Here is a 12,395-nt window from a genome sequence, read left to right on the forward strand (position 1 = left end):
CTCTCTACTGACCACTCCTTAAAAAGGATGAATCTTTCTCAGGTTTGTGTCTGTCCTTAAAATCAGATTCAAAGCTCTACATCCAAAGTGGATGATGCTGCTAAATTTTAGAAGGAGCTTAAGACTGAGGTGCACCCTCATACCATGTCCTGCTAGCTGACTATAGGCTGCACTTCCCTCAGTACAGAGGCTTTCTGTGTCCCACCTTCTAGAAGTGCCTATTTGTATCCATTGGCTCTATAAGAAACTTCTGATGCTTTTTCTGTCTGTCACTTCAGTAAAACTCAAGGAGAAAGTCACCAATAGGTGGTACGGCTCTGATTCTCACCCCTTTCTCTGTGATGTTTTCCCTAAAATGTTTATTTTGCATTCTCCTTGCTTCTTCACTCGTCCAAGACATGAGTGGTCTGTTGAGGAGATGAAAATAGATACAGGCACTGGGAAATTCCTGTTGTTCTTCAGAGAGACAACTGTCTAATGTCCAGCAGAGACCCATCTGTCAAGATAACAGCTGCCAGTTTTTCCATAGTTCTTTTATAAGATCACTGAGATCAAAACTTAGTGATGGAAAAGAACTATTTATAAGAACAAACTGCGCTGTTAATAGCTTCCTTCCACTGTGGTTCTGAAGATACTTTAAGGTTTTACTGAATGAAGCCTTTCAGGATATCTAAGGTAAAATATATTAATTACTAGTATTATTGCTGGATATGCTGTTGACTGGCTGACCTTGGTGAAACTATACTCCTTGTTTCACGGGAAATAAAATGAAGGTGAGTTATACTTACACAGCTCTCTGGTGACAGAACCTATTCTTTTTGACATCCAGCTTTTTGCTCTTGTCACAAATCTACATTGTTCCATATTCTTGCAGGATTCTGCTCTGGAGAATAGTCCTGAGTACAGCATTGAATTTAGACTTAAATTGCTGTGATCCAGGTCTCAAACTACTACATATGTTTTTGTACTTTCATTAATATCAGAGGAACTGTGCCAGTTTAAACCAGGGAGAATCTGCAACATCAGGAATGATGATCAAAAATAGGAAACACATGCGGCAAAAAAAGAGAATTTTATAGCTATTATTTCAGAACAAATTCTTGGTGTTTATAGACAGCGTGATATTTATGACACTGCTAGGGTCTGCCTTGGAGCACATAAAACACTGTTTACATTCAAAACAATACCTCAAAAATAGCCTTTTTTTGTGAAAGCAGGTGCATTGCTTGTGAGTGGGAAGAACAAACTATACATCTGTGAAAAGACTTTTCCCTTTGATGAGTGTATCTCATATATATTTTAAAAAGACAGCCTAGAAAAGTAAGATATCCAAATAAGATGTTCTTCCACTGGAGTCTTGCAGCAAACAACAAAGATTGCTCAGCAAAATGCTGGGTTTGTCTGATCTTAATGGTAGGGTGAGCTTCTGGCAATGTAATAGGAGTTACCCAATACATAACTTGTTAATGAACCCTTCTCAGAGTTCATTTAAGGCTTTTATCTTCTGTTATGCTACAGCATTGTTGTATGTATTGCTGCACAGCAAGTGACTGGGTTGGTCTGCGGTCACCGAGTCTAAAGGACTTCAGGCAACATGATCCACTGGAAGGTGTATGGTGCACAAATCAAAACCTTGATTGGTTTTAAACTTCATTTTTTCACTAATCTTGACTGTGATCAAGTCATTATGGGTGGAATTATGATCAACTGTCTTTAGCTATCTAGAAGTCTGCAGTCTGTCCATGTCCATGGAGAGAGCACAACATCAAGGTACCTGATGTTGTACTCCATGATGTTCTCCATTCCAGCAAGGGATTCATCCCTGGAGTGAAATAGGAGTGTGTTTCACCTGATTACTCTGGAAACTGTGTTATGCTGGAGTGAGGCCCCTTGGTAGCCCCAAGTTGGTGTCAGTGAAGTCATGTCTCATTTTCCTGTGCAGAATCGCAGGCAGGAGGAGTTGACTCCCCAGGAATTCTCCAAACACTTGTGAAGGGAGGGGATGTTGCATAATGCCAGCCAGGAAGGTTACACCACATCTCTAAAATAAGACATATTACAGGGATGTCTGACCAGTCTAGATCAAAAAGTTGGATACCCTGGATAAAAAGCATTGGAATTCTGTGTTATGTATGTTTTATGTACATGTGAGATCATGATGGAACAGCAGTGTAAGCCTCTGACTTATTTAGAATATATGTAATCTTGGCATATTGACTGTGCCTTTTTACATGGCTCCGTCAACATCTGTTTTTATAAACTGTTTACTTCTCTGGTTGCATCCTGTATGTCTCTGTCTCTTTTTCCAAAAATGTTTTTCCTTTTCTCCATCTAATTTAAGGAGAGAGTAATTTCTAAGTCCTTTTCGTGGTGTTAGACGATTGCTGTGTTTACCAAGATGAGTCTCAGCAAAACACTCCTCTGTGAAGCATTCATTCACCAAGGATATGGGGAGAAACTCATTTTTCAGTTCTGAATGCCCTAAAGACCAACATACCATTTTAACATCTTGGTGTTAAGTGATAACACACAAATAATATACTTTTTCACGCTCAAATTTATTGGCTTTGGGTATGCCCAGAGAAGTTGAGGATGACCCATTCCTGAAAGAGTTCAAGGCCTGACTGGATGGGGCTCTGAGCAACCTGGTCTAGTGGAAGGTGTCCTTGTTTGTTGCAGGGGTGTTGGAACAAGATGATCTTTAAGGTCCCTTCCAACCCAAACCACTCTATGATTCTCTGTGTAGCCTCTTAATCCTATGCCCTACTAGAGATGGGTAGGTCTGTCACTAGGCTGTTGGTACCTTAAGGGAAGGGAATCAAAAGTGTTGCACGTATAAATTAAGATTTTTAGCACAAATTTTGATCAGAAGGGAATAGAAGCACATCCTGCAAGTCTAGACAGTTGAAAATCAAAGAATGTCCAACCTGGGAATGGCTCGTCACCAAAGCACACCTGACTGCTGATGCAGTATTGTCATGTTGAGTTTGGAAAGCGTTTCTTGTGGCAGATCATTCAATATACTCTTTCCCTGAGCAGAGGAGGAATTAAGAAGCTGGTTCTTTTCTCCCAAATCCCCTCTCTCATGTGATCTCAGAGCCATGCTCAGAGCTTTCGCAAGAAACATCTGAACATCCTTTTCTGCCTTCTGTGGTATTTTTCTATGCTCCCTGCACCCAGATCTGTATTGAGAAGCTTTGGAGTCCTACCTTGGACCCTTCTTGTGCTGTGCTCTCATAGACAGGTGTATGTCACGTTCACACCTGTTTCAGTGAGATTTAACCCACTACTGAAGTGTGTAACTTCCCAGCATGAGATCACCTCCACAGTCATGTGTACTACAGGCTAAAACATCAAATCCATACCACCACTGCATAGGCAACCATGGAGAAAAAAATGGGTGAGGGGAAAGGGAATGCACGTGGCATAGGATGAGACTGAGAAGGAACCAAAATGGGAAAAAAGAGAGAACAATTGTATTGACCTGTTGTCTTGGTGCACTAGGTGCCCAGAATTCTTTGGCCAAGCTCTGCTGCTTGTGTTTGGGTGGGAAATCTTGCAAAATGTCTCCTTTGTATTACAGCCATGCTTGAAACTGCTCTTTGTGCTTCTTGGCTGGTACCAGAGGGCAGGGACAGGAAGACTTGCCCCAGTGGGGAACATTCCCTCTCCCTCCAGCCCCTGTGTTACAGGATGTGGTGTTTAAGGGTAGAGACGCAAGAGATATGAAGTATTTCTGTAGTAATATACTCTCTCTAAAATGTTGCTTTAGACATCTATCATCCCACTCATTAGCATCCCCAGACTGACCTGATTCTGCCACGCTGATTAAAATGAAATTTGCCTTATGCTGCAGTGCGTGTATATTTTACAGCTGAACTTTGTAACAGTAACAGAATCAAACTCTTAAAATAAAAGGACTTTCTTAAGGCAACAGGATACCAGAGGAATTGTTTTGGTCTCCTTAGAACTCAGGTAGAATATGCTTAGTGAGCCTTATATCTGCCCTGGAGGTGAATCTACTTTTGCTTCTCTTAAAAAAAATGCAAATCCCTAAAGCTGCTAGGACAGAATAATTCCTTTCAGCAGAGTGAAGTAGACAATTGTAGGTAATTTTCCTGGCTGTGAAGTTGAACTAAGTGCAAGGCTCTTTCATATTGTCTTGTAGTTGTATGCAACACTGATTCATGGCACGCGGTGATGCATTATTGAAGAGTTGTCTGTTGTGTCTTCATTGCATGCTGTCAGCTGCATAGTAAATAATTGATTGTGCTGCTCTTACTCCTCATTAAAGATATATGACTATCTAATACATGAAGAAAATGAAGCAACCAGGCTTCTGTGTTCAAAAGATCAAGTGTTACTGAAGTGTGCTGTGGCAGCAGGAACTGGGAAGTGACCACCACCACTATCCATTTCCCATTTCTTCACTTTAAGTCAGTTTGTCATGGCAACAAATGGCACATTCGCATCCATCCTGTTGCCTTTTTGAACACAACAAAAAAATTGTGGTAAAGAGTTGATATGCTGCAGAGATGTGCACATCCCCCTCCCCACTTTTCTTCAACTATTATCCCTCTAGACTGAAAATTCCCTTAAAGTATTAATGATTTTTTCTTAAGTGGCTGCAAATTGTCAGGAAAATACAGTCTAAGACAGTAAATCCTTTTTTCCGCATAAGGCCTTGTGGAAAAAAAAGAGAAAATGTTAGCAGAGAAAATGTTAGCAGGATAAAACTGAGCGTTGCAGTGGTACTAAACCTCTATTGTTGAACTTTTCCCTTGAAAAGCTAAGCTTCCCTTCTCAGTTCAGTTGCCAAAGACCCTGTACAGGACACAGTAAGATGTCCCCCAACCCAACACGGTGTAGGAAATAAAGGCATCCTCCAGCTCATACTCGACATTCTTTATTTCCAATACGATAGTCACAAGCAAAATTGATGAGATGATAAATTTCTCCAGAAGAGTTTACTTTGGAAGTCAAATCAAGGAAATCAGAGGTATGTGGTACTTGCTGCATGGTGGTTTGGGAGGAGGCTCATGGCCAGGTGTAACTAAAGGTTACTGGGAGCTGTTGTTATGACAAAAAAGTGTAAAACAGCAAATTGGACTTTGAGATAATAAAGCAGATGTAAGAGGTGTGAGATGTCTGGCTGACACATGTCTGATGTAATGAGCTGGAGAACTGAGGCATGTTAAGTCCTCTAGCCATTTCCCTGGGAAGCAGAAACACATGGCACCAACTGTATTTGCCTAGAAAAGTGTTGCCCAGATCTCTCCACTTCCCACTGAGACTATTTTTGTTCCTGATGGGAAACCACCAGTTTTTCAGGTGTGGTAGCTTGAGTCTCAGCCACAAGCTGGGTGGGAACACCACTGAAAGCAGAGAGGTTGTCCTTCTTTGCCACAGTATGTCAGAACTGAGTCCTGAAGAGAACTGATCTGTCTTAATATAAGGTGCAAGTAACACCACTGAAGTCAGTGGAGTTCTGCTGGTGTGAACCAACCTGGGATGTAATTTGTGACTGTGGATGTGTTTCTCCCACCACTCCTATGTGACTCCTCTGCTGGGCTGAACTGTGCCTTCCTCTATACATTGGGAAGGCATCAATGTTGACACAAGGGCTTTTGTGCAGTTACAGAAAACTTCCAAATAATATATTTTCCAGACTAAAAGTGTTTATTAGTAATAGTTGCAGGTTGAAAATAGGGGGAAGATCAGAATTTCCAGCCTTTGCGATATTCTCCTGATAGAATATCAACATATCTTGACATAGAAATTATATATTTGATGAGAAAAAAGAAACACTTGAGATCAAAAATTCTTAACCCACAGCAACATTAACTGCAGCAAATGCTGCCTTGGAGAGTCCTAGGAACCAAATGAAATGACAAGTTCGTAACAGCACAGATTTATTACAAGGTTATTGCATTAAAGGGCATCAGAATATAGTCCTTGTCATGAAGATCCTCTGGTCTACATAAAATGAAACAGGATATTGTCCTAGAAACACCTTCTGAATATCTACCCCTCTTTCTGCTGCCAAAAAGTGTTCAGAAAATAGCTGTCTTCAAGTGCACATGTTGTCCTTATGTTCCATAGGTAATTACTGTTTGAAAAAATAAGGGAATGGAATACTTTGCAGATGAAAGATGCTGTTTTTTGAAAGTCACCTATTCAATTCAATCTATCCCCTCTATACTTATGAGGGAAGTCAATCCCGTTGTACAGGATAAAAGGAGAACAACTAGTGAAATCAAGGGATTTGTCCTGGATTAGGATCTCTGTCTCCTGGTTCCCAGAATTTGTCAATGCTGCAAAGATAAATAATTCGGTAAACACTGGAGTCAGTGAAGCCTGGGATGCCATTTGGTCTTATTCATTTAGGGATGGATGGCTGAGTTAATACCTCCTCACCAGGGCCCTATAAAAACCTGGCAGTCTACTGTTTGGAATGAATGTTGTTAACTTTTTTTACTTTTGTAAGGTAGTTGACTGAGAATGACAAAAAGTTCCAGGAGGTTATTTCAGCCCTAACATCTAAATCTAGGTGGGATGAATCACTCTTGGCAATACCTCTCTTTCTCCATTAACCATAGAAGTAGCCTAGATGACAGGTAGAGACACAGTTTCTGCCTCTGAGATAGATAACAATAGATAACAATAGGAGTGAAATTTACACACGGATTTTCCAAGTTCAGGCACAGCTTGACAGACTATCTGTGGATGGCCTTCGGCGTTCTCTCTCCATCCATCTTTTGTATAGATAATGGTTTGGCCATGGTTTGGGGCAGGGTTTTGTTGGGACAGTAGTTGTATTAGGTGTCAGGTAGCTGGGCTGGCTCTGTGGATTTGTGTTCTGTAGTTGGCTATATTCCCAGCTGAATTATTCTCAGATGAAGGAATAAAAGGAAGTAGAAATAAACTTAGACTGTGGTCCAGTCTTTCCATTCCCGACCTCTCTTCAATAATAGTTTCTTTGATAACAAAGATTGAACCTTTCTCGTGGTAGAAGCACTTACAGGCTCTTCTTCCTATGCAGATTTTTTTCATTATGTGCATGGGATCTTTATGTTGGTATGATCCCCACTCCTCTGCCAAAGAGGGTTGAAATTGGCTCAAATATTCAGAAGTTATTAGGCAAGTGCAGACAGTGTCATTAGCCCTCTCCCCTTAGGAAACAGACTTCAATAATGGGATCTTAGCTGAGGTCGACTGACCTCAGTTAATTCATGTTAAAAGGTAGTGTGAACACACCTGTGTTTTAATAAGAAGTAATAACTTGTGTTAAATCTAGACTGAAGTTCTATTTTCATTGCTGTTTTAGCCCAAATGGCGTTATAGCTTAGGAAGTTTGGATGGATCCCTGGTCATGTTCTTTAACAAAATGATTTGTCTGCTCTTTTATCTGCAGCTTCAGTGAGCTGAACTTCAGTGATTCAGCAGGACCCCTGATCTGAAACGTCTCCTTTTCTACAGCTACTTAATTTTTAAAACCTAGTTATCAATGATGACATCTTGTAGATCAGAAGGTTTTCAAATCCACACCATATTCCAATAATCAAGTGCAATTAATTATTTTAATACAATGATGGTTACCTTTCAGAATCAAATGTAAGGTAACAGGTGACCATACAGGCATCTAGATGTCCTTGCTCAGTCAAAAGTCTTATTGATTGTTCTGACTTGGCAAAACAATGTCATTATTGAGTACCAGATTGTGGAGGGTTTTTAGTCCTTGCTGTTAGCTAGATAAAGATGCAGGCTGAAGACGGGCATCCGTCCTTCTTCAAGAATATTAACTAAATCAATTTTTTCCACCAAAAAAAAAATCAATTGATGCATTAGCAAGAAAGAAAATAAAGCATTGTGCTGTTTTAGCTCCCAGGAGCCTGAATAGTAGACTCTAACTCTCAGAAACAGAGATAAAAAAGATCTAAAGTTCAGATCTAAATCTGTATCGGAACTTCTCCAGGGCACATGGGGACTCTGACTCATTTCTGGTCTAGATGTGCATTTAAAGGGCACTCATATAAAAATTGACCCTCCTGCCAGAGCTTCAGCAGATACAGACACATCTGAGTCTTTGAATCCTGGGTTGTCCTCTAAAAGCAGTGAGGTGATGACAGAGGAGGTTACATTTCTGAGTTCATGAATCTTCAGCTGTTGCTGAAAATAGGATGCTGCTGTAAATATAGAAAAGCCTGTTTTCTTTTACAAGGCCTAAGACATCTCCTATAGGCTTTTGATAGTGAAATTAGTAAGTTTTTATATGAGATATCAGACTAGCAAGCTCATGGGCAGATGGAAATATTATTTTAAGTGGGAAACATTGTCCAGGAGCTGTTGTCAGAATCTCTGAAGAGTTAATTCTGATTCTGCCACTGGTGTGATGTGGGGTGTTTAGTAAACCATCAGAGCTTTAAGCTAAGTGTTTTAATGGGATTTTGTTACAAAATGAAATGAAAGCATACTAAAGTGTTGTGGAACTTTGCATCTGAATCTGAACTCGCAGGCTGAGGCTATTTTGTAATAAATGTCTTCTTTACCTCCTTGGGCTAATGTGAAGAATAATTAATGTTTGCATACTGCTTTGAACACGCAAACTGCAATGACAGTACTAGGTTTTAATATTAAAACTGTTAAATATTGGGATTCTACAATAGTCTCCTTCCATTTCATAGAATCATAAGGTTTTATGATGTGTTTAAAAATAAAATTGCTGTGAGGAAGGACTGTCATTTAAATTTAAGATCAAATACTTCAAAAAGGATTATATGATATTCCTGAGAGTTCCCCTAGAGCTGCTTCTCCCCGCCTGCCCTCCCCCATATGCAGGCTGGATTTCTATATTACAGATGAATCCATATTAGTCTGTAGCTGGAAAGCCTTGTGCAAGAGCTGGTGTGACTTCCCAGCCTGTGTGGAGGGGTTTGGGGATATCACTCAGGTAATATATTCCATAATATGTGCATTTCCTCCTGTACTGAGCACTGGTGAGGCCAGATCTTGAGTGCTGTGTCCAGTTCTGGGCCCCTCAATTCAGGAAGGAGGGCCCCTCATTTGAGGTGCTGGAGTGAGTCCAGAGGAGGACAACGGAGTTGGGGAAATGTCTGGAGAATAAGTCCTATGGGGAGCAGCTGAGGGAGCTGGGTGGGCTCAGCCTGGAGGAGGCTCATGGGGGACCTTATTGTTCTCTACAACCACCTGAAAGGAGGTTGCAGCCAGGTGGGGGTCAGCCTCTTCTCCCAGACAGCCAGTAACAGGATGAGAGGACATGGCCCCAAGCTGTAGCAGGGGAGGTTCAGGTTGGACATTAGGAAGAATTTCTTCGTAGAAAGGGTGATTAGATATTGGAGTGGGCTGCCCAGGGAGGTGGTGGAGTCACCATCCCTGGAAGTGTTTTGAGAAAAGACTGGATGTGGCCCTCAGTTGAGAAGGTGGTGGTCAGTCAACGATTGGACTCAATGATCTCAGAGGTATTTTCCAACCTAACTGATTCTGTGATTCTGTAATCCTATGTACTTGAATCAGAGCACACATGCAATACTTCATTATTTTACTGTGAAAAACTTAATGGCTATGAAAAGCACTAACGGTGATGGTTATGGAACATTCCTTATGGGCAGGTTTTTCCATAATTTTCCTCCTAAGGCCTTATACACACACAGAGGTGTCTCTGAAGGATCAACTTTGACAAATGTTGGACTTGGCCAATGGCTAATTTGCCTTAATATGGTGTTTGTTTTTAATATTGCTGTAAAATATCTAGACAGTGAGCCTCACTGAAATGATCAAATACTGTGTATTTGTGACTGCAAGTCTAGAGTGCCATCACCACTGGTGTAACTACTAGTGAATTTGGGGACATCAGTCTGACCTAGTTGTTTGGACTTCCCTTAATGTATTGCAAAGAAATAGGCAGTGCTAGGATGTGATTGATTATGTCCTAATGTAGATCCCTAGATTTTGTTAGATGAATTGCTCCCTGAAAGTGCATTTTTCTCTGACTTGATTACAGAGGCAAGCATAGTAATTAGCTCAGAAGTAGCTGGCTACATCTTAGAAGCCTAAAGGTTGATAAAAGGAATTCTACCTTTTCAGTCTTTGTTTTTCTTCATATTTAGCTTTGATTCATAGCACAGACCTTTTAAGCAAGCAAAATATGCCTTTTTGTTGTTTGGACAGTAACTGATGATTTTCACTGAAAAATAAAACTTGTGCATCAGCCTGATCTATTAATATAACTGCTTTAATGGAAAGAAACTAGTAAGACTGTATTTTTCATATTGGATCTTAAAGACACTGTTTCTCAGCATTTTCTGTCAAAGCTGGACATGTTAATGTTCTTTTCAACCAAAGACTTTGCAGATTAATGAATTTATCTTTGTCCAGCCCCTTGCACAGGGGGAATCATTGTGTATGCCCAGAACGCTGGCACTACAACACTACAAAGAGAGGATTTATTCTGTTGCATAAATATCAACCCAACCTTTCAATATCCAGAGTATAACACTTTGCAAAAGCAATTACCAGGTACTCTTAAGTTGAAAGCTACCATAATTATCCACTGTTTGAAAAGAGAATGAGAATAACCAATCATGTAGTGCTCTGTGATGCTTTATGCATTTGTTGGAGAATCTGGGCAGGTGTTCAAAACCCATGGATTGAAACAGAGTTGTGCCCATCCAAAGGAACAAATAACGTGTTCTGTGTCTGTCTCTCGGGGCTGAATGAAAATATAAAGAACGAGGGTAGTAGAACATTCATATAAATGTCTTTGCTATTTTCATATTTGTGAATGCAGAGTCTCTTCTTTCTGCATGAGGAGGAGCATGTGCAGTTGTCATGTTGTGTAGGAGTTTTACACATCTGGTGTGGAATGGTCCCATTTGTTTAACACACGTTATTCTCGTGCTCCTGAGTAAATCAGTAGGGAAGGTAAATAGTCCAAGGTACGAAATATTCCTCCAAGTTGTTCTGGTATAAATTTGCAGGACCAAGTCAAAGGAGCTGCTCAGTATTTGCAGATATTTAACTAGCAGCAATTTGGCTGAAGTGTTCTCAAACCTGAATCTGCATCCCTATCTTTTGAAGTGGGGGGAAGCTCCTGCTGGCTGTGCTAAGCCATGGGACAGCAGCCCCAGGTTACTGCACAAGGTAACTTGCAAGAACTGTCCCCTTCGGTTACTTAGGCTGTTAAAAGAAACCTTAAAATAAATGGTAAGCATTTAACAAAAAGTAAACAGAGGCAAATCTGTGTTACATTTGGGTTCTTTGTCTGCAGGCTTGTTTTAGGGAGCTTTTTGGTCTCCAGGGGCAGGCCTGCATCAGACACCTGCATTGGGATTCTTTCTTCTGCTGCCCCCCACTTGTTCCTTTCCTGATTTTATCCACTTAGGCAGGGAGCTCCACTGTGTGTGACCAACAGCTCTTCTGTATGTCTGTGCAGTGTTTGGTACAATATGGGTTCCAGCCTATTGCATTGAGAATAATAAAAATAATATATTTCTATTTTAGAGCCTAAATTACAGGAAGGAAAATGTAACAATATGGTACCACTGTGGCTGACCCTCCTGCCTTATCCGTTTTGGATGAGACTTGAAAGTGAAAATGGAAATGAGCAGCTGATGTGACCAAGACATTAAATTTTCACTCCTTCCCTCTCCTCCAGCACGTAAATTAGCTCATATTAGATGTAGCTCAGATTGAAACTGTGTATCTTGTTTTGGCAGGAATGTTACAGAATGGAAAGAAATTTGATTCCTCCAGAGACAGAAACAAGCCTTTCAGGTTCAAGATTGGCAGGCAAGAAGTCATCAAAGGATTTGAAGAAGGTGTTACACAGGTACAGAGCAATGATTCTGGGACTTGGAGCTGGCTGAAGGGTGTGTGAGCACAGCAGTGTCTGTGCAGGGGTGACAAGACCAAGCAGAAATCACAGTGCAGGATATGGAGTGGTTTTCTGAAAGCGTGGTCCATTTGAGTGCAGTATTTCCTGTAGTTCCCATCCATCCATCCATGCATCCATCCATCCATGCATCCATCCATGGCCATCCTCTACTCATGAGCCTTTCCCCATTTGGGAGGGGAGAGGTGAAGTCCCCTCCCTGGGTGACAATGTGCCACATAAGCCCTATCCTTCTCCCATGGACAGCTCCACAAATGGACAACAGTGGCCTCTAAAATGTTGTGGTCGCAGCATTTTATGGAGTGACCTCAATTCAGCTACTCCATAAAATTCCACGCTGCTGTTTTTGATATCCATGACCCAGCTACAGATTCTGATCCTTACTGAACAAGGTACCGAACTGCCCTGTTACATTTTTATGACTTCAGACTCCCAGCTACAAAACTTAACATTCACTGACTATCCCTACACTGAAAGAAAGAAA

At 40.9% G+C, this 12,395-nt stretch overlaps 1 protein-coding gene across 1 annotated transcript in view; it reads left to right on the forward strand.

The window, feature by feature from the left end:
- The window catches only part of FKBP1B (FKBP prolyl isomerase 1B), a 45,382-nt gene that overhangs the window by 30,330 nt on the left and 2,657 nt on the right, over positions 1 to 12,395 (forward strand). Inside the window, exon 3 of the mRNA XM_027641010.1 lies at positions 11,736 to 11,848. Coding sequence (XP_027496811.1) covers positions 11,736 to 11,848 — 113 coding nt within the window. The remainder of the gene's footprint in view (positions 1 to 11,735; positions 11,849 to 12,395) is intronic.

The sequence above is a fragment of the Corapipo altera genome, unplaced genomic scaffold (genome assembly GCF_003945725.1).
Source record: "Corapipo altera isolate COAL_440 unplaced genomic scaffold, ASM394572v1 46, whole genome shotgun sequence".
In the NCBI taxonomy this organism is placed as follows: Eukaryota; Metazoa; Chordata; class Aves; order Passeriformes; family Pipridae; genus Corapipo; species Corapipo altera.